Source organism: Myotis daubentonii, chromosome 1 (assembly GCF_963259705.1).
Source record: "Myotis daubentonii chromosome 1, mMyoDau2.1, whole genome shotgun sequence".
Lineage (NCBI taxonomy): Eukaryota > Metazoa > Chordata > Mammalia > Chiroptera > Vespertilionidae > Myotis > Myotis daubentonii.
Genome location: NC_081840.1, coordinates 223,382,389 through 223,410,178, shown reverse-complemented (window position 1 = coordinate 223,410,178; position 27,790 = coordinate 223,382,389). Strand labels below are relative to the sequence as shown.

Here is a 27,790-nt window from a genome sequence, read left to right as displayed (position 1 = left end):
GTGGGGTGAGAATTTCGTCAGGTGCTTTGAGAAGCTCCATTTGCCATTCCCATGGGATTTTTTGGTGCCCTCTTGGCCTCTCCCGGCTGCTCTGTAGACTCTGGCTGTGTGCCTATCTGGTGAAAGTAACTGTCAACAGCTCCACAATCCCCTGAGTGCTTACTCTGAAAGGTATAATAAAGGGGATAATAAAAGGCATCTTCGGGGCAGTTTCTGAGGTCCGCGTTACCCTGGCAGGCCCAGGCTGAAGGCCGTTAGGAAATCTGCTCCTAAAACTAGATGCTGGTAATGCAACAGAGAAAAAAAAATGCACATACTCCTGCCCTCCTAGAATTCGTATTTCAGAAGAGAAAGAGACATTGGATAAGTAATTACCATTGTGATGAATGAAACCAAAAAATAGGGACTGGATGCCATGAAAATCTAGGTTTCCTTTCTCTGCTTTCCCTTTTACAGTGCTTATTAACCCAATATGGCGCTTGTTACCTTCTGTTTTGTTCTGGCCTCGCTGTGAGAACATCTGTTTTTCTGAATAGTCAGTTACTGCAGGCATCTGCATTGTACCTGCCTCAAATTAAATGTTTAGTAATGTCTTGCCTAAATGAATAAAAGGAAAGTATTAGGTCTCCCAGTATACTTTTCTTTATCAATATTTTCTATTTAGACACAATTGCACGACACCAAGAACCATGTTTATTGAATTAGCTTGCATCTTGTACCAGATAATTATTTATTTATTTATTTATTTTGCTTATTACTACCTAACCTCGAGAGATGATGAAGTGAGTGTTTTGATACAAAAAGAGTAAAGTTAACCTCATATTCACCTTCAAAACTTTGTGCTACTTGTCAGTGACATAGTTCAATGTACCAAAAAGATTAAAGTATTTACTGCTTTTGTGGTAACAAGTTTGGGAGAAAAGAATCCATGACAACTACTTTGGGATCTGAAAGGGAGGGGGTGGCTGCACTGGGGAAAGGCTATGCCCTTGTCAGTGTGAAGGAACATATTCCCTTTCCTTGAGTGTGACTTAAAGACCCAGGGAACCTTTCCGCTCTCCCCTATACAGTAATAAGTTGGGGTTCCTCCCATCAGCCAGCATGGACAAAAGAAAGTACATGCTCGCAGGCTCACTCAGCTCACTAGCGCCAGCTCTAGTGCCCAGTCCAGTGCTGGCATCAGAGCAAGAGCTAGTGCTGGCTGGAGAGCCTGAGCCCGCTCTTGAACCATCAACAGAGCGAGAGCCAGCCCCGGGACCCACTCCAACAGCAACTGCAGAGCTGGAACCGGCTCTGTCGCAAACTCTGGAGCTAGAGCCGGCTCCAGCACCAGAGCCTTCGTGGCCTTCGCCTGTGGCTGCAGAGAACGGGCTCAGCGAGGAGAGGCCTCACCTCCTGGCGTTTCCTCCCGACCTGGTGGCGGAGCAGTTCACCCTGACGGACACGGAGCTGTTCAAGAAGGGGGTGCCCTACCACTGCCTGGGCTCCATCTGGTCCCAGCGAGACAAGAAGGGCAAGGAGCGCCTGGCTCCCACCGTCGGGGCCACCGTCAGCCAGTTCAACAGTGTGGCCAACTGCGTCATCACCACCTGCCTCGGGGACCGGAGCGTGACGGCCCGGGCCAGGGTGGTGGAGCACTGGATCGAGGTGGCCAGGGAGTGCCGGGTCCTCAAGAACCTCTCCTCCCTCTACGCCATCCTCTCCGCTCTGCAGAGCAACTCCATCCATCGGCTGAAGGAGACATGGGAGGAAGTGTCCAGGGACAGCGTGCGGGTCTTCCAGAAGCTGTGGGAGATCTTCTCGGAGGAGAACAACTACTCGCTGAGCAGAGAGCTGCTCGTCAAGGAGGGGACCTCCAAGTTTGCCACCCTGAAGATGAACCCCAAGAGAGCCCAGAAGCGGCCGAAGGAGACGGGTGTCATCCAGGGCACCATCCCCTACCTGGGCACGTTTCTCATGGACCTGGGGATGCTGGACACCGCGATGAAGGACTACCTGTATGGGAGGCGGATCAACTTCGAGAAGAGGAGGAAGGAATTCGAAGTGATCGCCCAGATCAAGCTGCTGCAGTCCGCTTGCAGCAAGCCCGAGGAGCAGTTCAGGGCCTGGTTCCGGGCCATGGCGCGGCTCAGGGAGGCGGAGAGCTACAACCGATCGTGTGAGCTGGAGTCGCGCTCCGAGTCGGCCGGCAACACTCTGAAGGCCAAGAAGAGCACGGCCATCGTCACGCGCTGGAGTGACCTCCAGGCCCCCAGCACTGAGCTGAGCGCCAGCGGCAGCTCGCACTCCAAGTCCTGCGACCAGCTCAGGTGTAGCCCCTACCTCAGCGGCGGGGACATCACCGATGCGCTCAGCGTCCACTCGGCCGTCTCCTCTAGCTCCGACGTGGAGGAGATCGCCATGAGCTTTGTCCCAGAGTCCCCCGACGGCCGGGAAAAGAAGTTCTGGGAGTCCGACTCCCGGTCGTCCCCGGAGACCTCTGGCATCAGCTCGGCATCCAGCAGCGCCTGCTCCTCCTCGGCCTCCACCACGCCCGTGACCAGCGCCCGCACCCACAAGCCTCCGTCTCGGGGGTCAGCAGCTGCAGCGCCTCGCTGCCGCTCTACAACCAGCAGGTGGGCGACGGCTGCATCATCCGGGTCAGCCTGGACGTGGACAACGGCAACATGTACAAGAGCATCCTGGTGACCAGCCAGGACAAGGCTCCGGCTGTCATCCGCAAGGCCATGGACAAGCACCACCTGGACGAGGAGCAGCTGGAGCAGTATGAGCTGGTGCAGGTCATTTCAGACCAGAGAAAGCTGAAGATCCCGGACAACGCCAACGTGTTCTACGCCATGAACTCTGCCGCCAACGATGACTTTGTCCTGAAGAAAGAGGCCTTCACCAAGGTGGCCAAGGTCCCGCATGGCGCCAGCTCCACTCTCCCCCGCATGAAGCAGAAGGGACTCAGGATTGCCAAGGGCATCTTCTAGCTGGTCCCTGGCACTGCCCAGCCACAGGGCTGCCCCGCCAGGCTCCGGCAGGCTGGGCAACCAAGCACTTACCGACGACAGTGGCCCAGGCCAGGCGGGCACCTTTTGCCCAGCCTGCCACTGGGCCGCCCGCCCCGACTCCAGTTTCTCCCTGGACCTCCTGCTGCTGGGATTGACGCCTGCCCATCAGCAGGCTGACCTGGCCTCCCGGGACCACTCCGCCTTAGGTGCCTTCTGCTCTCTGGAGCCAGAGGAGTAGCCGACTTGGCCCAGGAGCGCTGCCACGGGCACAGAGCCCTGCCCACCACTGGGCATGCCCTCGCTACACCTCCCTCACACCTTCCCAGGTGTGGGACACTGCCACCTGTGCCCACGGGCAGCCCAGGGCACCCGCTCATCCACTGGGTCTGACCCCTGCGGTTCTCTCCTTGCGCCCACAGACACAGGTGCCATTCATGGGGCCCGGCCCCTCCACCACTGGAGCCTTCCGCAGGCTGCACCAAAGATCCACTGTCAGGCCTCGGAGTGCGGGAGTCCCGCACCGAGCCCGGCCCCCCTCGGAGAGGATCAGCCCCACGAGTCCCCTGGCTCTGCAGCTTCTCGGGACCACACGGGCAGGGCCAGGGGAAAGGAGGATTGGGGGGAAGGGAGGAGGGTGGGTATTTGTATAAAAGGCAAAAATCATGTTTACCAGTTGGGGAGGGGCAATATTTATCTGTTGTAAATAGTAAATTCTAGACTTGGATATTATATTAAAACCTCACTCAGCTCGCAGGCTCACTCAGGGCATTCTGGCCCATGTTCCAACCTGCATGACCCTTGAGGACACTATGCTAAGTGAAATAAAATAGTCTGAGGACGATAAACATTGTGTGATTCCACTTAAATGAAGCACTCGAATTGTAGAGATGGGATGTAGAAAGGCAGTTTCCAGGGGCTGGGAGGTGGAAATGGGGAGTTATTGTTTAGTGGGTACTAAAAAAAAAAAAAAAAGTACATTCATCCAATCCACAAATTTGGACTCAGAAAACATGCTATCTTTGGACCAATGGTGAGGAATTAGGGCAGTGGTTCTCAACCTTCTGGCCCTTTAAATACAGTTCCTCATGTTGTGACCCAACCATAAAATTATTTTCATTGCTACTTCATAGCTGTAATGTTGCTACTGTTATGAATCATAATGTAAATATCTGATATGCAGGATGGTCTTAGGCGACCCCTGTGAAAGGGTCGTTCAACCGCCAAAGGGGTCGCGACCCACAGGTTGAGAACCCCTGAATTAGGGTCATTGGGGAGCTTTGCTAGCACTTCCTTTTTTACTAAGATTAATTTAGATCACACTGTGGGTTTGGAATGACTGGATTCAGTTATTTGCACTGAAGAATCAGTTATGCTGCCCAGCCTGCATGGCTTAGTGGTTGAGCATCAACCTATGAACCAGGAAGTCTCATTGATGTTTCTCTCTCTCTCTCTCTCTCTCTCTCTCTCTCTCTCTCTCTCTCTCTCTCTCCTCTCTCCTCCCTTCATCTCTGAAATCAATAAAAATATATTTTTTAAAAAATAATCAGTTATGTCTTTCTTTATATTCAATGCTGAATGTAAGGATTATGTGAAGATGAGATATCCTGGGGAGACAAGGCTACAGAGGCTTGAGCCAATAAAATCCTCTGCCCCCAAGACCTGAGTGTTATATCAAGTGAAAAGCAGAAAGCTCTTCTGGATTTGCGTGGCATGTCTATTAAATATGTTTTTATTGATTTTTACTGAGAGGAAGAGAGAGGGATAGAGAGATTGAAACATTGACGAGAGAGAAACATCATCAATCAGATGCCTCCTGCATGCCTCCTACTGGGATTGAGCCCGAAACCCTGGCATGAAAATCAAACTGGTGACCTCTTGGTTCGTGGATTGACGCTCAACCACTGAGCCACACCGGCCAGACTGTGGCATGTCTTCATTTCCTCAAGTGGTCCTCAGTTCCTGCTATAGTTTTATGCCTTCTGTCATCTGAGTCAGGGACACCCACCCCACTTCTCTAACTCATTTTTCTAACTCAGGAGACATGTGGTGTATCATTGCACCCTGAGCAGCCTCATATTCATGGGAGGGCTTCAAAAGTAATATTTGTAATACTTGGTGATGATTATAGTTAAGATTGAGTTTCAATTCTAGCAGGACTAACATTGGGAATCATATAAGGTTACATTTGAATATCATTTTAAGCCCCAAAACTAACATACCATCCTTCTCTCAGCTGGATGAGAGCAATCTAAATCATCAATAACCAGAGCCTAGGCCCAGAATATTTTCAAGACTGAAATAAAATCTCTGGTCCTTGTGTATGTGGGATATTCCCACATTGCTGGAGTTAGGGGAGGCACTGCAATCATCAGTACTAAAAACATATTCCAAGATCCACTTCCATGAGTACAATCAGAAATTAATCCTATACACCAACCTCAGCTATCATTACTGTGTGAGAGAGACGGTCTGCCCTTCCCCCATGGCCACTCTTATGATGCCTGCCTTTCAAAAGCCTGTAGCTTAGTTGAAAATTACATCTCACATTTATTGACTATCTGCCCAGAGCACATGCCAAGCATCATGCCTGGGTTATCTCATTTATCTTCATTTATCACACACCATGAGAGAGATGGTATTATCCATTTTTTCAGATGATGACACTCAGGCTCACTGTAAGTAACAAGCCCGAGTCCACACAGCTATAAATCACATGCAGAAAGGCACGTGAGAGTTAGACAGTGGAGCAGAGGAGAAAGCTACCAGTACTGGTTGGGATGTGCCAGAAGGTTTAAGAACAGGGCTCATGTGTGAACTGGAGCTTGAATTGGTTATTTGTAGAACAAGAGAAGTAGACTATTTACCATCTAGCCAAAGAATTAAAATTTACCCCAACTTTTGTTCATTCAGATGCATTTATTTATCAAGTATATATTGATACTAGAAGCCCAGTGCAAGAAATTCATGCACGCAGAGGTGGGGGGGTGGGGGCCCTCAGCTCGGCCTGCACTCTCTCACAGTCCAGGAGCCCTCAGGGATGTCTGACTGACAGCTTAGGCCTGCTCCCCACAGGCCTAAGCCATCAGTCAGACATCCTTAGCACTGCCCACAAAAGTGGGAGAGGCTCTTGTCACTGCCACTGCACTGGCCAGCTGTAAGCCAGCTTCTGGCTGAGCAGCACTCCCCCTGTGGGTGCGCACTGACCACCAGGGAGCAGCTCCTGCATTAAGCATATGCTCCAGGTGGTCAGTGCACATCATAGCGACTGGTCATTCCACCATTTGGTCAATTTGCATTTTAGCCTTTTATTATATAGGATTGACTATGTGCCAAACACTCTGCATTGGAGTCTAGTTTATATATCAACAGTCTAAAACAGTACCCTCATAATACTTACATTTTCTTAGGTGGATGGAGTGAGACAGTGTGCAAATAAATAAACACATAGCACATCAGCTTGTGATAAGTCCTATAAGGACCAATATAGATGGCTGATGGGAACAAGGAGATGGGGGCAGCAGGATGGCCATGTTTGATATGGTTGTCAGGGGGAAAAGTCACAGAGACTTGACAGTCTGCAGGAGGGAACCATTGGTAGATCTGGGGGAAGAACATTTCTCAGGAAGATGATGGCTTTCCCAGGAGGCCTTGAGGCTGACAGGAGAATGGCTAGAGGCAGAAGGTGAAGTCAGAACAGGAGATGGGACCAAGTATTTCAATGAGAGCTGTTTCATCATGAGAACAACGTAAATGGAACTTTGGGTGTGTCTGAGCAGAGGAATTACATTCTCTGGATGTCTCATAAGTGAGTGATGACTCCAGTATTACAACTTTGGGTCTAAAAAGATTAAAAGATATAACTCCTACTAGATGCATTCAGGCAGTCCCTGCAATGGATCACTGAATCCTGATCAGCATCTTATTATTAAAACAAACCTGGCAGTCCAGGGTGGCTGATAAGAAGTTTCCTTAGATTTACTACAAAGAACTCACATAGCGGTCATGAATAGTCGCATAGTTCTATCCCGAGTTCCAGAACTGGGTTGAAAACAAAGGAGAACTAAGTGAATCCAGCAGCTGCAGTTATTTGTCTACAGTAGGAGGGCCTCACATAGAGCTGCACCTCTATTAAGATCAGATGGCATGGTGTCTAGGTACTCTACATCTCCAGCAGGTTTCCAGCTCAATATCAACCTTGCATCTTGTACAAAGATGGTGAGGATCATGCTGCTAGGTAAGAACTGTTCTCACTAGACCCCTTTGCAGAGCTCAAGCCCCATTTCTGTAAACCACATTTCAAGATCTCTGATCAGTGCCTCCCACCTGACATTTGTACTTATATTGCAGGAGGCCATTATCTTCTCCCAGATGGATCTGTATTTTTGTTCCAGCTTCCCCGTTTCTAAAATCAACATTGTCATTATCCAATCCTCCAAGACTAGACAATTTGATAACACCTTCAACCACTCACTCTTCTTCAGATTCATTATCTAATGCAAAAAGAAAAAAAGAAATTCAGTCAGCTCTTCCTTTTTAAATGTTTTGCTAGTCCCTCGGTTCCTACTTCATTCAAATGTTTGTCTGTTTGTATTTGAGTACCAAGAAAACATCTCTTCACTCTTCTAACAAAGTCTAGTCTTCCTGAATTCTAATCCATCTTATATGCTGCTGCTGGACCCAGTGTGGGAGTGCTTTGTGCTGTGGTATTCCCTTAATCAAGAACACACAATAGCTCATTATTAAATCAAATTCTATTGTCTAGATTTAGAGATCCTCCCAGGCTTAACAGTCCCTAGTACTGTCAAAGAAACCCAGAGCTGGACAGTCATTAAAGCAAGTGCCCATCAATAGACACATGTATAAAGAAGACTGGTACATGTATAAATGGAATATTACCTGGCCATAAAAAAATGAAATCTTACCATTTGTATGACATGGATGAACCCAGTATTATGGTATTATGCCAAGTGAAGCAAGTCAGTCAAAGAAAAACAAGTACCACATGATTTCACTTATGTGTGGACTTCAAAGAACAAAATAAATGAATAAACAAAATTGAACAGACTCATAGATACAGAGAACAGACCGATGGTTGCCAGAGTGGAAGGGGGTGAAAAATATGAAGGGACTAAGAAGTGCAGATTGGTAGTTACAGAATAGTCATGGGGATGTAAAGCACAGCAGAGGGAATATAGTCAATAATACTGTAATAATTATGCATGGGCCATATGGGTACTGGAAATATATCAGTGTATGTATCAAGTGTATGCTTGTCTGATCACTATGTGCAGTGGAAACAAATTTTACTGAAGCACGCTTTCAATGTCACAAAAGAGACCTCAGGAGGGAATTGGGAATAAATCTGAAAACAAGGATGAGTGGAGATTTTTAACCAATGGGCAGGTTGGGGTGGGGTGCGGCAGATGGAGAATGACTAAGAGGAAACATCAGGGGCAGGGTCCCTGATTCAACAGTTCTATCAGCATTCTTGCTGAAGGCAGTCCGGGAAGACCAATATCACCTGGGGGATGAGAGAGCATGAGACATGTGATCAGGAACTGGGAGTGATCAGATATCCAGAGTCGAGATTCTGGATGAACAGATTTAGTAGGATTCTTGCAAAATGTAGGCAATGCAAAGACAGACAGAAGACACAGGTTGAGGTCTAGTTGAGAAAAGGGTTCAGAGGAGACTAAGTAGACTTTGATCGGGAAGAACATCTTGTTAGTATCTTATATTATTCCATACAATTGGCCGATTATAATTAAATTCTTCTCCTCACAGACCCTCACATACCTACCCTGCCTTTCCTGGTAAGAAACTCCAGCATGACTTGCCTCGTCCTCCTCTCAACCCACCCAGATCTCAATCTTCAGAGCTCAGTTAAAAAATCTGTATGTTCATGAAACCATTAGGAAGTCGACAGTTTCTCATGATTTTTTTACATCACAGGATTTATTCTTTCAGTTGATGAGCTTTTATTGAGCCGAAACATTATATCAAGCCCTGTGCCATATGCTGGGAGATATTTTAAAAATAAGAGTGACTGCCAGGTGTCCTGCCACATCCATTCTCTCCTTTTATCATAAATCTCTGAAGTTGAACGAATTAGGTGTGAGAAAAAGAAATGCCCAATCTTCAGGTTATATCTTAAAAATGGGATGTGACCTCTATTTTTCCTGCCCCTCTTTGCTGTTGAATGCAGTGTGGACATGATGTTGATGCAGGTGAACTCATCTGAGGCCATGAGGTAGAAGCCATGGGAAAAAGGAGGAATTGCTTTCTGGATTAGTGTGGAACTCATTATCCATGGTCATGAGTCCATGCTTGTAAAAGACTTAGCATTGCGGCTGGCACCTTACAATAAAACACATGAAGAATAGTGAGTATAATGATGAAAAGAAGGATGTTGATGTTTGTGGTCATAACTACCATGAAGATCATGGCCCTTTCCCTTTCCTAACAACAGACACTGGGAAATTAGAGTTTTCATCACTTGTGGCTGTAAAAATAAAGCAGCAGGTTTAATAATCAAAACTAACCTAGATTATATTGAATCCTGCTCACTGTTTGAGACAGAAGAACTAATGTTATGCTGCCTTACCAATATGCTAAGATCAGTGAACATAGTTTTTAAAGGACAGACACAAAGATGTGGTCGATAGGGAAAAGATTGGGGGGTAGGGGAGGAATGACAGGAGAAAAGAGGACAGGACAGAGCCAGAGAAATCAACTTGATCTAAATTACAGAGAATCCCCTGTTTGGTGTAAACTTGAATGAAAAAGAAAGGCCGCACAAGCTGGGACTAAGGGGCTCTTCAGTGATTCCTTCTGATGGAAGCTTAAAAGTAAATTGGGTTTAAAGTGAATGGCAGAGCGGAAGGGGAGGCTTTGGCAAGTTCGCTGCAGGCTGTGAATTGTATCTTCTTCAGTGTCTTTTGTGAGACTAAATGAAGATGAGAATTCCTTTTTAATTGTTAGTAAGGGTTAGCTTGGGATTGTTTAAACTTTACTCCATGAAGAGACTGGACTATCAGGGAACACAGTTTTTACCTAGGTTACAGTAGTTTAAAAATATGAATCTCTTAAATGTGACAATCCTTAGGTTGTAATTTTCTGTCACCATATTTACTTAAAGTATAAAATAGCATTAAGCATGCCTGTGAAGCTTTTTATTTAATTTCTCCTAAGTAAAAAGCAAATTGTGGAACACTATTCTGAATAAAATGAGATAAACGAAAGGACTTAGCATGAAATATAAGATTTGACTTCTATTTTTAATCAAGATATTTTTACTTTAATGTGGAATAAGGGGTGGTGTATACTAGAATTATACAGAATTATTATAATTCTGATTAATTTTAAGTTATTATACAGTAAGAAGTGCAATCTATACCTCTTAATCACCCCACCCCGAAACTATAGATATAAAAGACACCAGATTCTCAATAATATGAACCAATTGGTCTGATATCTAAAACTGAAATACATTGTGTATTTTTTTAAAGTATATTTTATTGATTTTTTACAGAGAGGAAGGGAGAGGGACAGAAAGTTAGAAACATCGATGAGAGAGAAATATCAATCAGCTGCCTCCTGCACACCCCCTACTAGGGATGTGCCCACATCCAAGGTACATGCCCTTGACTGGAATCGAACCTGGGACCCTTGAGTCCACAGGCCGATGCTCTATCCACTGAGCCAAACCAGTCAGGGCTACATTGTGCATTTTTTATATTCACCTCATGGTCGAAGAATTCTGTATGTTATCACATTTTGCCCCCACCTCTCTAAAAATACTGCTGATGTCAATATTGTGACAGAGACCACAAAATGACAAACATTTTGTTTTCCTGACTCCTTCTTGAGTGATTTTCCAATAGGAAAAACTGATTTATAGGTAATTTATTATTAAAAACTGTGGTGGTGGTGGTGTGTGTGTGTGTGTGTGTGTGTGTGTGTGTATACATATGCATGTATCAGGAGCCAAGCACTGTTATACGCTCTTTAGAAATAACAATTTCTTTATCCTCATATCAATCTTATGAGGTAGGTATTAATTTTATACCCATTCAATAAATGGCAAAATTGAGAAAGGTTAAGTCATTTGCCCAAAGTCATACAACCAGGACATCAAGCAGGTGGAATGTGAACCATGCTAGTCCATCCATGATCCTTGTTACTTCTAATTATTCTCTACTCACAGATATGGAACTAGTACCCCAGTCTTCAGGGACTAATGCCAGGCATAAATATTTCAGCAGGTGCTCACATGTATTAAAGACCAAGCAGACAACATAAGCTAGTGAAGCTGATAGATGAAGGAAAATTCTAGAAAGACATCAAAGAAAAACAAGAACTACTGTCAACGTCAGAGACAGTATCTCTCCAAAAGTCAATGGCCAGTGTGTCTTGCAGGATGTATGTTCACTATTGCTAGATCTCACCACTTCTCAATGTTTAAATATTGGTTCATAAAACTTTAAACATCCTGGAGCCAAGCCAAACACCTCCTCTTTGGGTGGAATCCAACACATAACCCAGCGGTTTATAATCTTCACAGCTCATCATATACTTGGAAAACTGAAATAACATGAACAGGAAAAGAAGACCCAGGCCTAAATCCTGGCTCCAGAGTTTACTAACTCTGGCCTTGACATATTATTTAACCTCTTTGAACCTCAGTTTCTTCATTTCCAATTAGGAATCAAACTTACCTCACTAGATTACTGTGACAATTAAATAAAATAATGCACATAACTCAATTAGCATAGTGTCTCACACATAACACATGCTCTCATAAATGTTCACAGTTGTACAATTTGCATAGCTACCCCATGTTTTCTTCATTTTAATTGTTCACCATTTCCTTGATTAGTTTAAAGATGGGTCAAAGGCAAACTTCCATCTAAGTAAGCTGCTTCCTAATGAATGGCATTCTTTGGGTCAAGATAAAATACAATTGACTTAAAGAGTGTTTTCCATGACTGATGCGAGTATTTTTTTTTAATTTTGCGCTTTATTACTTTCAACGTAAGCGCTGCTCTCTGTTAACTGTGGATTCATTTTAAAGGCAGCAGTCTAAGGAAAATATTTAGACATGTTTATTAACCTCTGTTTGGCCAACTTTTATATATTTTTCTGGGAGAAAGGTTAGAGAAGACCAAGGAGGAAGAGCATATGAGACCAGTGGGCATGGGAGAGAGACTGGGCAGAGGAGGAAGTGGGCATGAAGCAAGGCAGCCTTCTCTCACTCTTGCAAAGGGCTGCTCTGTCACTGGTGGTAGTAGTCAGGGCCCAATTAAGGACAGAGGAGCCACCTAAGCACATGAAAGGGGTGGGGTATTTGTTGTGCCTTATAGAGAGCGGAGAAGTTAACACAGGGGTCTGTGTGGCCACTGAACCACCAGCAATGTCAGCAGGAACACTGGGCTGTAAGGAGAGAGGGAGTTGGCAGAGGTTCCAGAATCCAGCGGTAGGGGTAACCTGGAGGAAGCTAGAACAAGACGTATCGGTCTGGCAGGATCTGGGCAAATGTACCTGGAGCCCTAGAGGATGCACCGGGCAAGACAGGAGGAGAAATACCTTGGCCTCTCCCAGCCCCTCTCTGCAATCTGTCTCCAGGTCCTCAAGCCCAACCAGAAACCAGCTGACATGAGAGACTTGGACATCCAGCCTGAGGGACCAGCAAGCAACCTTTCATCCTTTAATTCAGCCAAAAGCAAAGGAAGTGCCAAATATGGCTCTGAGGGCAAGTGGGCTAAGGGGTAACCTTTCTTTTTTAATGGCTATTTAAGCTAGTCACGTGTGGTGGTGGTGTTGGTGGGACATCTGCTTAAATATGCACAATTAAATATAATTGTTTTGTGGGTGAGTTACCTTTGACAAATAGTTTGTTATAGCTTTATATTCTATACTCACAACCTGCTTCATGGTAAGTTGATATGTTGTCCTCTGTAATTTTGAAGTATGTGTTTGTACCACTTCATTCATTTTAAACCTAGTTCATGTAATGAAATTTTACATTCAAAAAAAAAATCACAGTCCATGTATGTTCTCGTAGGTTCTTTTCTAAAATAGGATAGCTAATTGTCAGTTTGCTATTATTACATACCTCTGGTGTGAGCACCCTACATTATTACTGAGTTTAAGAAAGAATTCCAAGGGAACACAGCAATGACCCAAAAATTGGAGTCAAAGAAATGTGGCTCAAATGAAAGTCCTGCTTCCTACCAGCACCACGATGTTTGAAATGAGTTTCTTACATTGTGTGAGGTTCCATTTCTTCTTTTTTAACATTGGGTTGAGTGAAGAATGATTAAGAAATTACCTGCAAAGCACCAGGCACAATGGAGAGCCCAGGATAGGGACCCAGGAAATGTTTCTCTTTTCCCTTTCCCTGTAAGAAGTCATTTTACACTCTGTGAGATTGGCAGGATTAATTTTGAATAGCTGTCTTCTCTATGTCCAACCATGAGTTCTTGTTGTCATAGAGAGAAAAATGTAAAATACTGCCATGGCCTGGGTGCCCTTTCCCATAGCTTCCTCAGCATATGCCTTTACTACATCTTCAAAACCTCTCGTGCCTGTGCTCTCTGTCATTTATACCCTCAGCCACTTTAAATGTCTTCCCTGCTGTCATTTAAATTATCTTATCACGGAGCTGTCTCGCTTCCCCTTAGTGAGACAATTTTCACAGCACAGACTAAGCTTTTCCCCTGGCATGCCCTAATGACCGCATCAGTAAAAAATGTGGAGGTTCACTGGGAATGGAGAGAAGGAGCAGGGTACCAGCATCAGCATTTTTTCCTTCTGGAATAAAACATATATATATATATAAAACCTGTATTTTAACATTTTAAAGAGAGAGAGAGAGATTTGTTTATAAACAAAACAGCAGGCAAAATTGTGTTTCCTTCACTCTCTAGATTCTTGGACTAAGAAAATCTTCCCACAGGGAACGATTTTTTTCTATAAAATGAAAGAATGTGGGGTCCTACTCCCTTCTTATCAGTGTCAGCCTGTCATTTCCCAGGAGTAAAGCGCATGCGACATTTTTTTGGGAAAGTCAGGGCCTGACATTCTCTTTTTCCCAGCCTGCCTTCATTTCATATAAGAAGTAGCCAACTGAGTATGGAAAACAGGAATCTGCACAATCTTTATTTTATTAAAACCAACCCCTTTGCAGAAACAGAATCTCCTCCATAGGTAGATGGGTTTCTCTTCCTTCTTTCTGAACTGCCTGTGTTTGTTTTGTTTTTTGTTTGTTGGTTGGTTTTGGGGTTTTTTTGCAGAGGTTTCCTGCAAATTACTATTTCTCAGTCCACCTTGAGTTTAAAGTATGGAGCAGTCTGCTTGTAGAGCCCATTTTCAGTGGTTTCATTGAGCCCAGAGAGTCGGACAATGACCAGACACAAGAGGCATTTGGGGGCTCTCAACTGTAGGTCCTCTGCCTAGCTGTTCGACCTCACGCCCTATAGCTATCCCCAATACCACAGGGAGACACACAGACCTCATTATTTTTCCCTCATACAATCCAAGCTTTCTCCAAATGTGAGACTTTTCAATGAGCTATTCCCTCTGCCAGGAATGTATTTGCCTTATAGCCTTACATGCTAAGCCACCTTCATCAGCTCTCAATTCAAGTAGAACCTCCTCAGAGAGGTTGTCTTGAGCCCACAGTCTAAAGTAACTCCTCCACACCCCCATTGTCCGATCTGTCATTCTGTTATGTCATCTTCAGAGTAATTGTCTAGGGCAGTGGTCGGCAAACTGTGGCTCGTGAGCCACATGTGGCTCTTTGGCCCCTTGAGTGTGACCACGAAGTTTCAATCGCACTGTATGTGCGCGCTCGCACGTGGTATTTTTGTGGAAGAGCCACACTCAAGGGGCCGCAGTTTGTCAACCACTGGTCTAGGGCCATTGTTTTCATTCATTTTTTGGTCACAGTCAGTGTCCATTCAATATAATGTAAGTCCCTGAGAGCAAAGAGAGCACATGTATTGTTCCATCCCTGTATCCCCAGGTGGCACTTGACATACCTAGATGCTCATTACATGATTTCAGAATGAATGAATGAATGAATGAATGAATGAAGAATAAAGAATCACCCAGGGAGGCCATAGGTAGGCAGTACATGTAAGCTGGTGGAGACTGGTCACTGGGTCTCATTCACTACTTTTCCCCAGTGCCCATTACAGAACTTAACATAACAAATAGCAACTGAATATCTGCTATGTGTCAGGCACTGTACAGGGTGATGGTGATACACAACTGAGCAATTGAAGTAGAAACCTTGTCCTACTGGAACTTGTCTTGCTTAGGAGAAGCCAGGCAATTAAGTTACTTTGCCCTGCGATACATGCTCCCCTATAGAAAGTAGAAGGTCTTTCTGAGGTTACAGCAGAGGAAGCTGATAGTCTGTGGACAGCTGGGAGTTGGGAAAAGCTGAATAAGGGAAGGGGAAGAGGAAGGAGGAAAAGGGGAGGGAGGGAATAACAGGGGAATGAAAAAAAGAAGGAAGACAAGCCCTGTGCTCTCTACATGGATCTATGGTTAGAAGATATTCCCTTCTCAAAATGCCCCTGTAAAATAATCATCATAGCCCAATTCAGAGACAAGAAACATGAGGCTCTTACTAGTTAAATCTCTAGTCTCACAAGTTTATCATAGAGCCAGGACCAGCGCAAGACTTCCCAGACTACTGCTAATTTCCTGTGACTTTCTGGCAACAATGCCTCAGTAAACAGTCTAACTATTATAAGGATTTCCAGACTCATGGCATTGCCAGGGACCTCAGGGAGCACTGTAGTTACAGAAATGAGCTCAAGAGAAGTAATTTTGCAAAAACAATATGGCCAGGTAGAGGGCTCAATTCTCTTTTGTACGAGCCCCTATTCTTTGGTACCTGTACAAAATGGGAATCATCATGACCAGGAGATGCACTGCCCCTAGGCAGAGCAGTAAATGTCTAGAAGGAACTACTACAAGGAAAGATAGAAGACCTCTCTACTCCTAATATACCCTGACTCAACGCTGCCTTCTCCCTTCATGTGAAAAGCACATGACTGCGCTGAGTATTTGAGAAATGACTCATATACAGAGGTGCTAATTTACTTTAACTCACGCACATACACACTCCTTCACATATACATACACACATAAATGCACACACAAACACACATCCTCAGCACAGATCTAGGCTTCAAAAACAGATCTTAAACTACTATTCTTTTACCACTGCTCCATTCTTTCTTTAAATCAAGAAATTGCCTGCTATTTACTCAGTTTTATACAAAACAAATGATCCTTAATACATATATTATAGTTGTGCCCTACTTCTGTGTTAATTCGTCTTCCCAAATCTTGAATAGTTTCTCCATAGGGTTCAGATTGAGAGAACAACCCATCTCTACAAAATTTAGCTCTTGAAAAGCATTCATAGTTTCTTAGATCTTAGAGCTGGCAGATCTCAAAAACCTCAAGCATTTAATTTTACAGAACAAAGCACTGCAATCCAGAAAGATGGAGAGACTTTACTGGATCTCAGTTATATCTTTTGAAATGCAATAAACGTGTGTAAAACATCTAGGTTCTTGTCACATGTATGAAATTTATCATCTTTTTCTTTCTTCTGGCATTATTTATGAAATTTAACTATGATGAATATGTTTTGGCTTCATTTTACCTACACATATTAATGCATCTGAACAAAATTTTATATTTGGACCCTATTAGTGCACAATGTAAATTGGAAACAGACCCTAAGTGGCCAGCTACTAAATTTTTTATAACATGATAGGCCCACTGGAAGCAGGCAGCTGTGCTGACATTCTTCCCAGGGCAAAGGCAAAGAACAACCACTAAGAGAAAAACGCACTGCCTCCTGGTTTGGTGTTCCTCTATCGCCAGATTTATTGACCTGCGAGAGAAGGCAGGGGCTGTTCTGCCCCAGTCAATACTAATTTCTAGGGCCAATAAATCCTGGTAATGAATGGAGAATGTGAGTCGATGTATGCTCATTAGATGTGTTCACAAAATCTGCCACGTAAAAAAATAAGAAAATAACAATCAATCAGCCTTATCAATGTTTAAATATTATTTCTGACATGTTTTGAAACATTTGTTTTCTTTCTTTGTTTTTCTTTTGCACAGGACTTTAGACGAAATTAAAAAAAAGAAAAACACACACCTTGAAAAGTGAAAGCTGTTTGCTACATAATGGTTGGCTCTGTCTTCCAATGGTCTTTCCTTTAACGTCCCTTTGCTGTTCCCAGGATGGGCCAGCCGTTCTGTGGGAGGAGGATAATCGCCCATTCCGCAAAGGGATTTGCTGCCACCCGCCTTCTAAACAAGTGGCTTCTATCTTCTTCAGTCAGAGTGGAGAAAGCAACTGAACACCAAGAACAGATAACAGCGCTTCCAGGTTTATATCCAAGGGAAATGAAATCTGAATCCGGAGAATATATATTCACTCCGTGTTTACTGCAGCATTATTCACAATAGCCAAGGTACGGAAACAGCCTAAATATCTTCTGACAGATGAATGGATAGAGAAAATGTGGGATATGTATACCATGGTCTATATTATTCAACCTTAAGACAGAAGGGAAGCCTACCATTTGCAACAACATGAATCTGAAGGACATCCTGGTAAGTAAAGTAAGCCAAACACAGAAAGACAAATACCGCATGATCCCACTTATATGAAGAATCTACAATATTCGAACTCATAGAAACAAAGAGTAGAATGGTGGTTGGCAGTGGTGGGTGGGTGGGGAATTGGAGAGATGTTGGTCAAAGGGTACAAACTTTCAGCTGCAAGATGAATAAGTTTGGGGTTTCTTATGTACAGCATAGTGATGACAATTAACCATTAACAGTTATCACTATGTTGTATACTTGAAATGTGCTGAGAGGATAGGTCTTAAATTAAATATTCTACCACATGCACATGCATACTTATGTGCCCAAACACACACAATGCCAACTGTAGAGGTGATGGGTATGTCATTTACCTTGATTGTGGTAATCTTTTCATAAAGTATACATCTCTCAAAACATAATGTATACATTTCTCCATCTTAAATGTATACAATTTTCATATGTAAAAGGTATCTCAATAAAGTTGTTTAAAACAAAGAACAGATAACAATGAACATGTTTAGCAAATATTCTCATGCAAAAGAGCACTCAAAAATCCTTTGCAAGCATATATCTCAGAGGTATGTAGGAAACTTGGTGGAAAACAATAATTAAAGAATACTACCTTTACCAAGAACCCACATTAAACACCATGAGCTGGTAGATATGCTAGGCATTTTTCATATGTTATTTCTAATCTTTCAAAACAATTCAAGGTATGTCCATTTTTTTGCAATTAGAAAATTACATCTAAGTAAGTTTAACAAGTATATTTAGAACTGCTACTCCATGGAATTCCAAAACCGTGGTTCTTTTCATAATAACCTGCTTCTTCTTCAGAGTAAGAGTTCAAGTTGAGAGAGAGCAAAATCCTTACAAAGGTGTAAGGATCACCTTTCAGATAGGTCATATTTATAAACAGGAATAGCTACATCGCCATAACATGTTTTAGCTTTATCAAGTAAACATTTTAAATCACTAAAATAGTATGTTCCCAATTATGTTTTAAAAGTATTTTTTAAATAGTTGGATCCTTAAAAATCTGTTGGTTAACTTTATTCCAAAATAAAAATTTATTTTACAAACCAACGAAGTTCACATTGAATAAATGCTTGGGAAAGAGGGGGGGTGGGTAGAGAGGGAGGAAAAGCAACCAATTTTTGCTATGTCAGTTACATTAGATTATAGGGGAAAATGCACTTATAAAAATGTGTGTATATTTTCAGACCATTCACAATGATGTTTAAATATGGCACTCATTTTATGCTAAATTTTCAAAACCACGCTTCAAATAAGAGTTGTGAAGGACAATTTCCTGAGGCCTACCCACAATATAAAACAGGTTTTACGCACAGACTTCCAAAACAACTGACAAAAGGAAGGCGCTCAGCCACATGAAATGAGCCCAAAGAAGCGTCATTCAAGGTGCGATGGTATCGCTAAATCAGCTCAACTAGGCGGCGGATGAGCTCAGCCACCTGCAATCCCGCTCATCTACTAACTGGTCTTCATCTTCTGTGCACAAGTGTTATTTCATGTGGTTCTAATGTAGGAGTGGGTGGTGAGAAAGCAATCTCGCTGAGAGTGTCCTGTCTTATATTCTCATTTACGAATTTGATCACTGTATAGAGAGAGAAAGAGGGAAAAAAGAAGAGACTATGTGTGTGAAAGCAAGAAAATGAGACAGACATCAAATCACCAAACTGTTCCTTTTTCTCAAGGAAGGAGGATATAATACAAGGATTTGTGAAGATAACACACATGTGTTCATTTGCTCCTTTCTCTTCATACTCCCAGAAATCTATTTCAGTACATTAACCTGCAGTGAATTCTCTGGTGCTAGACTCCAACCACAAATTATCTTGGGGAATGAGAAGGTAGCTAGGGTGGGTCACTGCCCACGTGAGCCCTTTGGGACTGGTCAGGCCCCTAAGGGGGCTGATTCCTATATCAACAGGAGCTTCTGGGTGGCCCTCTGAGTATCTCCAAGTAGATCGTGTTGCAGTAATTCAGTCCTTGACTGTTTATTCTTTGGACCAACTCCCAATTTCAATAACCTAGTGAGAAAAATGCTGCAGCTTGTAGGCCTGAGTGCTTGAATTCCAAGCCTGTGTCCGGCAGTTTTTGATACATGTTACTTTAATTGAGATTCTCATTCATATTCAATTAGCTTCTCTGTGTATATTTACCTATATATCTAACTAAGGAGGTCCATGAAGCTAAGTATACACACATGGAAGGTTTTTCATTGATCTGGTATTTACTTCCATAGAAATACACACTGATTAGTATCAGGATTCTGTAAAGCACAAACACATGCACATAATTACTGTACTCTCTCTCTCTGATTGCAGCAAGGAATATTGTTCCGTTCGGGCCTCTGCTTGAAAACTGCTATGTCTGTTCTGGCAGCCAGCTTGGAAGCTGTAAGGTCTAATGTCTAACCTTGGAATCTATCATCCATGCCTTGACCTGCTTCAGAATTTACATCTTCATTTCTCATGCTCTTCCTGTTTCATGCTACTATGATTTATTTCATTAACAGCCAGACTTCATTCGACTTTACAAATGCATTATGTATTTCTAAAAGCTAATGATAAACTAAAGAAAGTATATTCAAATCTCCCCCATATCTGTGGTAAGTTTATCCCTCCATAGAACAACAAAAAAAGGAGTCAGCTAAAAAGCAATTTGATCTCATCAAATTCATCTTTTTTTTTTCATATTTGATTAGACCCAGTTTCCTACATTTTAGGAAATATCTATGAAAAACATCCCCAATTTGAAATGGTTTCTGTTTCCTCTCCCACATACTAACTGGTAAATCTGAATTTCTGCTTTTTCAGGATATCGATTTCTTTTAACAAGTGTACATAGAGAATGTATTAAATTAAGCAGGGCCCTCAAATGTGTTATGAATAATAAAGCAGCACATATGTGAATTAATGCAAGTGGGGCCCTATCTTCTTTCCATTTTTATTTTTGTTGTTGTTATTGTTAAATGTACTAGACCAAAAATATGGTGCTAATCATAAAGACACAAGTAAATATTGTTTAATTTAGCAGTTCTGGATGTGACCAAGTTTTGAATTAAACATTTTTCCCCCCTAAGGAGTTGGAGTCAATGAACCAAATTGGCACTATTGAGTAAATTTGAAATCTTATAAAATCAATAAGTCAACTATTAACTTGGCCAAATAGGACCCAGTACACTCAGTCATGTGAAAGGCAGGTCTCTCCTTGGTCAATACTCGGGTTTCTGTGGCCACAGACATAACACTTCCCTAAAGTGGCCTTCCATGTGCCATCATGTATCCTGCCTCTTTCTTTCCTTATTTCCCATTTCAATGCTGTATTGCCATTCCTTCAGTTGGAATAAGGAGTTAAAAAGTGGTGTGGTGATGGAGGAGGAAGAACTCTTATAAAAAACCCTGGCTTCTAATCCAAACTCAATTCCTTGCTCATCCAGTGATTTTGGAGACTCTTAACTTCCAAAGATGGAGTTTTTTCATTAGTAAAAAGAGGATACTATTTTGCCAAATAGTATCTCTGAAGCAACAAGTACCTTTTCTATAATTCGTCTGAGCATTCATTACAAATTAGAAAGTGTTAGGAGCTGAATCATGTCCCACCAAATTCAAATGTACACCTCAGAATGTGACTATTTGAAGGTAGGGACTTTAAAGGGGTGATTGAAGTAAAGTGAGGTCATGATGTGGACCCTAATCCAGCGTGATGGGTGTCCTTATATGAAGAGGAAATTAGGACACAGACAAATGAATGACCAGGTGAGGACACAGCAGGAAGTCACCCATCTGCAAGCTAAAAGAGAGGCCTCAGAAGAAACCTTGCTGACACCTTGCTCTTCTAGCCTCCATAGTCATGAAAAAGTACATTTCTGTGGTTTAAGTCACCCAGTCTATGGTACCTTGTTATAGCAGCCCTAGCAAACTAAAGCAGGAAGTACAGTCAAAGGTAAAATGATTTATTCTCAATATCAATCCTCCCTCTTGCAGCCATCATTCCATTCCTCAGCCACCTCAACAGATCCAAACCTACCCCCAGAATTCAGAAAGACACACATATACACATACTCCTAAGAGCAAAATAAATGTTTAGTCCCTTGCTCTGATCTATCCATTACAGAATAAACAGTTTACAAAGGAGACTTTGTTAACAACAGAGAAAAATTCATCAATGTGTTTTGGAAGAATTACAAATGGCCCCAACTGTTTCTTGTTTAAACAGTAGGTAATTTTTATTATTTTTCTTAACAGCAATTTATATTATTAATGGGGGATCACTAATGTCATACTTTCACCCTTCTATCCTCCCTCCATTTCCTTCATAGGTCTGAAGGTCTATAAAATTTTGTCTTTATGGTAACTGCAATTTTTAAAAATAGATTTAACAGTAAATTTATTTAAATAGAATTCAAGTAAAACTGTGCTGGAGAGATTAAGCAAATTAAGAATTTTTGTAGAGTCATGAGGCACCCTTGGGAAGCCTTTATTGCTTAATATTACATATTAATTGTTAAAATGTTTTCATGATAGAAGAAATGACAAGTCTGAGGTTCAACATTATAAGCCTTACCATGAGACTGACATAATGAGATCTAGGAACAATTCATTGCAAATAAGGAAAGAAGTGATACTTTAAATATCTCACTTATTCATCCAACATTTGGTTGGTAATTATAAGTACTAACATAGTATGGATTGCAGTGGATATGTATATTGCATATGGAACTGTACAACACCCTTTTGCTTCTCCTATCTTCTTTTGTTAAAAATCCCCTTTATTGTGACTCAGGATTATTCAAACCCTTCCCCCAACTTGGGGGAACCAGGTCTGGCCACTGAGAGAACTGAATTGATTTAATCATAATAAATGGTACAGGAATGAACCACTGGGCAAATGATAGACCCTTGATTACTCTGGAATTTATTTTCTAGGGGAATTTAACCCTAAAACTTCTGGACATCTTGAACTTCAGGTGGGGATAGTCTCTGAGAATGCTACCATCAGACAAGAAGAAAAGAGCCAACTTAAAAATCACTGACACCACTCTTTTACCCTCCTTGATCTAGCTAGACCTGATACTAAATTCCCTTTAGCAAGCCAGTACATTAATATATTCATTTTTTTTCTTTTTGAAAAATTTATTTATATAATCAATATTTTGGATGAGCAGAACTCATAGAGTAAAATGAAAGGCAACCTTTTTTTTTTGTTTTCCATTGTACCTTAAAATTGAGTCAATGCAGGAATGTCTTCCTTTGTCCTTGGAAGCTAACAGGTTCTCTCATGACTTTTTTTTTTTTTATCATCCTTAGGTAACAAAAGTTCATAAAGTGGACAAGTGCATTCTTCGTTCAGTAACGTAAAATGTCCAGTTCTGTATAATAATCAAAATCCCATATTTGATCTACAGTTACACTCTCTCCCCTCCTTCAGCCAGGCCTTCTGCAGGCAGGAAGGCAGGGAGTGCAGCTGAAGTCTTTTCACAACAGTGAGCTGCCTTGCACTCCCTGGGCATGCAGGTGTTTAAGGTGATTTCTCTTGTGGGAATTTTCGTGGGTGATTTATAGCCTCCCCCACTCCTCCAAAAGTAAACCTGGTGATTTACTTTCCGAAAGCTCCTTATCAACCCTCCCCTTGTGGCTAGAGCCAGCAATTCCTTCACTTCTCTCTGCTACAGCCCATTTGCCCATCTGAGAAGTACTATTGGTCAGGACCCTAATATGACCCCCACTGGCTGTCTCAAATGTACTTGCATCTCATACACAGGAAACTCGACTGCACCACTCACCATAACTCTAGGCATACAGGCTAATCTCAAATCTGTCGCCTCCCCTTTGACTTGTCCATTGGCAGCTATGCAGGCCTGCTCTTGCCCCTTAGTATTCTCACACTGGAGTCTTACACAGACCTCTGTGGCCTCACCTACAAATATGTCTCAAGCTCTCCAAGTGTTTTCATTAGGCTTGACATGAGGGCAACCAACCAAGTTGCCCAAGACTGCCTAGATTTAAGTACCAAAGATTCCCTATTCTGAGAAACTTTTCAGTCTGGGGCAAACCAAGAGATATGGTCCCAGTATAAGAGGTACCACTTGGAAGTAAGAATTTGGTCTTATAGCATAGCTATCTCCAAAAGAATATTTTTTCAAATCTTCTTTCAGCCTTTTTACTCTCAATATGGGGAAGGATTTAAGATTTATATAATTGTCTCCAAAGGGAATAGAGCCTACAACACGGGCATGTTCCCTGATTGGGAATCAAACCGGTGACCTTTCATTTCATGGGTCAATGCTCAACCAAGTGGGCCACTCTAGCCAGGACAACAGTTGTCTTTTTAAATTTCAAGATGGTGAGTCTCTTTCACAAGTGTTACTTTTGGTATACAGCAGAAAATTTTTGTTAACAACCTGTTACACCTTTTTTTTTTTTTTTTTTTTCCAGAGAGGAAGGGAGAGGGAGAGAGAGATATAAACATCAATGATAAGAGAGAATCACTGATCAGCTGCCTCCTGCATGCCCTGCAGAGGGAATTGAGCCTACAACCTAGGCATGTGCCCTGAACAGAAATTGAACCATGACCTCCTGGTTCATAGGCTGAATGCTCAACCACTGAGCCATGCCTGCTGGGCTAATGTAGGTCATTTGTAAAGTGAAGTGCTGTAATGCAAATTTTGAAACAGCAGAGGAAATCTGTATTTAATTTCATTACTGTGTGTTGGGGCTTGTTATAGCCCAGTAGGATTGTTAAAACTTCCCAGGTGTATCTAAAGAGTAGCCAAGATTTTGAACTACTTGTTTACAAATTCTAGTAGAAACTTTTTTGGAGGGTAGAATTTTTGCTGTTTCAGAGCAGTAGGACCCAAGGACTATATATATGATTATTGTATTCTTCAGTTCAAGTCACCCAACTATGTACAACTCTATGTAAGCAAAATGTTCCAGTGCATTCAATGTTTCTTCCGCACTGAGTTTCGCTGTATTTTCCATTCCTTTATACTCATTGACTTAAACTTCTGAAATATCAATTTGAAGAGAATGCCATCATAATCTGGAATTACAGTTCATTTTCATTTGTGTGTGGGTTTTGCCTCTACTGCCCATGGAGACCCAAAGATACTGTTAATGAGCAGCAACACTTAAAAAGGTGCTTGCATATATTGGCTTGATGCTCTGACAATATGTTTTGAGGACTTAAAAGTGGATGGTATTTATTTCACTAGACTGCAAATCTTGTAACAATCTACACTGTGTATGTTACAGATGATATATGGAAATATGATCATTTTCAAATGTGTAGATACATTAATTGGCAAATGGCCACATCAATCCAGAACCAGTTAAGGCTCTTCAGACCCATTAAGGCTGTTAGTTCTGACCAGAGATAAGCAGAATAAACAAATTCTTGGCTGAACTGGAATCAGTCCTGCTGCCTTTCAAAACCCTCCAAAGGATGATAAAGCCCAAAGATTTCACTGATGTTTTTCCTTTTTTTATTGTTTTGCTTACTCTGCTCTTTCTGCCTCAGAGGAACCTAACATTTGCATTCTGAGGGAACGTTTTGCTGAGACTGTCCCTACTCTGGTTGACTTTGGGAGAAAAAAAAAGAATTTAAAAGATCTTTGGGATTTGGATTGTGATCATTTGGCCTTGTGCAAAGAGATAAGCCAAGTTTTAGCTGGAGGCATTTTAGACAAAAGCAGACTCAGAATAAAAGTATCTAAATTACTCAAACAAATAGGAAAGTTAACTATATTTCAAACTAAGGTTTTAAGCATGTATGAGAGACTTGGCCTGCTCTAAAATATACATCTAATCTGATATAATAATGAGGTAATATGCAAATTTACCATCACACCCTTGCACAAGATGGCCGCCCCCATGTGGTCACAAGATGGCCACCGCAAGGCCAGCAGGGGAGGGCAGTTGTTGGCAACCAGGCCAGCAGGGGAGGACAGTTGGGTGAGACCAGGCCTGCAGGGAAAGGCAGTTGGGGCGGGGGGGGACCAGGCCGCAGGAGAGGGCAGTTGGTAGCCACCACGCCAGCAGGTGAGGGCAGTTGGAGGCGATTGATCCAGCAGGGGAGGGCAGTTTGGAGCAATCGGGCGGCAGGGGAGCAATTAGGTGTTGATCAGGCTGGCAGGGAAGTGTTTAGGGGGTGATCAGGCTGGTAGGCAGAAGTGGTTAGAGGCAATCAGGCAGGCATACAGGTGAGCAGTTGGGAGCCAGCAGTCCCAGATTGTGAGAGGGATCCCAGATTGGAGAGGGTGCAGGCTGGCCTGAGGGACAGCCCCCAGTGCACAAATTTTGTGCACCGGGCCTCTAGTAAGATAATAAGAAACCCATGACTTTGTTTTGAAATGAAAAAGACACACAAGGGGACAACTTACCAACCTCTCAGGGAGGACTGACGTGTATATGTCCCTTTATGGGTTGCTAAATTTTGGTCTTTTTGATTTGATTGCTTTAAGTAGGAGAAGGTGTACAGAGATATCATAATAGTCCTTCTATGTGATAGATATGTTTTAAATTAAACACTGATTTTAAATGAGTTCACAAGCTAAATGGAAAATGTGTATTTGACAAGTTAAAAGAATTTAAAGATCTGACATAGTATATAAAGCCCCAGTAATAATTCTCTATAACCTTATCTTGCTTGATTCTACAGATCTACACTATGGTCCTCTAAATAATTGATTGAAATGTTCAGGGCCATGGATAATATTAATATTTTTCATGAAACTTGACCTACTCAATTCTCTACCATCATTACCCTGTTCTTACACCTACCACGGGGGGTAAAAACAATTGAGTAGAAAGCTAAGTTACGCAAACTTAAATGCATTCATATCAAAAGGAAAATAAGTATTTTGCAGCTGAAAGAATATTTTTTGTCTATACAGCTGAGTAATATTCCAAAGGAGTAACTCACTGAAATGACACCATAAAATGACCCTAAAGGTAAAAGCTATTTCCAAATGTTAATATAGAGTTATGTGACTCCACCTATGGCATTTTGAAGGGCAAGGCAGTTAGAGTAGAGGCTGTGCAATAATTTTCACGAATAAATGAAGGCATGTGGCTTGATCTTCTACCCTATGGGCTAGAAGTTAAAGCCCATAAATCTTCATGTATGATGAAAGAGAAAGAAGTAGTCTTTTTATTCAGAGGCTAAAGGGAGTGAGTTGTCTCTCAGAAACCTGGAGCTCTGTGGAGGTGCCCTTCAGAGCCAGAGTGGGGCTAATGAGGCTATTTACATGAAATCCATGATGGAGCATGATATTTGATCAGAGCATTTGAACAAATAATTAGAAGATAAATCACTCAAATGACAGTGCCACTGTATCTTAAATATATACTGCAAATACTGCTGACAGCATTTACAATTGCACCTACTCATTTAATTTTTCGTTTAGCAGAAAAGAAAACAGAAGGCAGATTTGTGCACCAGCCCATCTAGGCCTCCAATTCTGGCGAGGGTTGAGCTTGGGCACACATCGATTTCGCATGAAATAGGACCCTGTTTCTCATTTATAGCTAACATTGAAAAGTTATAAAATATAATATGTGGTTTGGGGTCTTTTCTTGTTAACTGATGGTAAATACCAGCCTTTCGGTTATGTGGGAAATACCAATAGATGTTTATGGTCTTCAAAGGGTTGCCCAGAAATTGCGGTGGAGGCAATCCCAAGATTCCTCATTCCAGACCAAGTTGTTTAAATGCTTAGAAAAAGTCTCTTTATGAATGCTGAGTCTTATTTTAAAACATTTCCCCTTTAATAAAAGAAAAAAGGAAAATGGTCTGAGTACATACATATATGCTATTTTTTAATTTCCTGTACATGGGCATTTATAAAAGAATTAGAAAAATCAGGAATAATGTTCTAAGGAGTTCAAATTAATGCTTTCATAGTTGCAAGATCATTCAATGCTTCATCTAGAGCAAAAAGTTGATAGCTCCATATCTAGGTTTTACTTTTTGCTTCTAAATCAAAGTCATCTGTGTGATTCTGTGTGTGCCTGTCAGTGAGCTTATTTCTTAAAATTGGTTTTGTACAGAGTCAAGTGATAGCACAGGTGTGTGATATGATCTGATTGTTGAATGAAGTCTTGAAGGATTGTTCTGTG

General features: G+C 42.1%; 1 protein-coding gene across 1 annotated transcript; it reads left to right on the top strand.

The window, feature by feature from the left end:
- Positions 1-1,101: 1,101 nt before the first annotated feature.
- Positions 1,102-3,536, top strand: LOC132241561 (ral guanine nucleotide dissociation stimulator-like). Its single transcript, XM_059710507.1, is given in 2 exon segments — positions 1,102-2,557; positions 2,560-3,536. Coding segments are annotated over 2 exon segments (1,872 nt in total). The 3' UTR covers positions 2,976-3,536.
- The last annotated feature ends 24,254 nt before the right edge of the window (positions 3,537-27,790 follow it).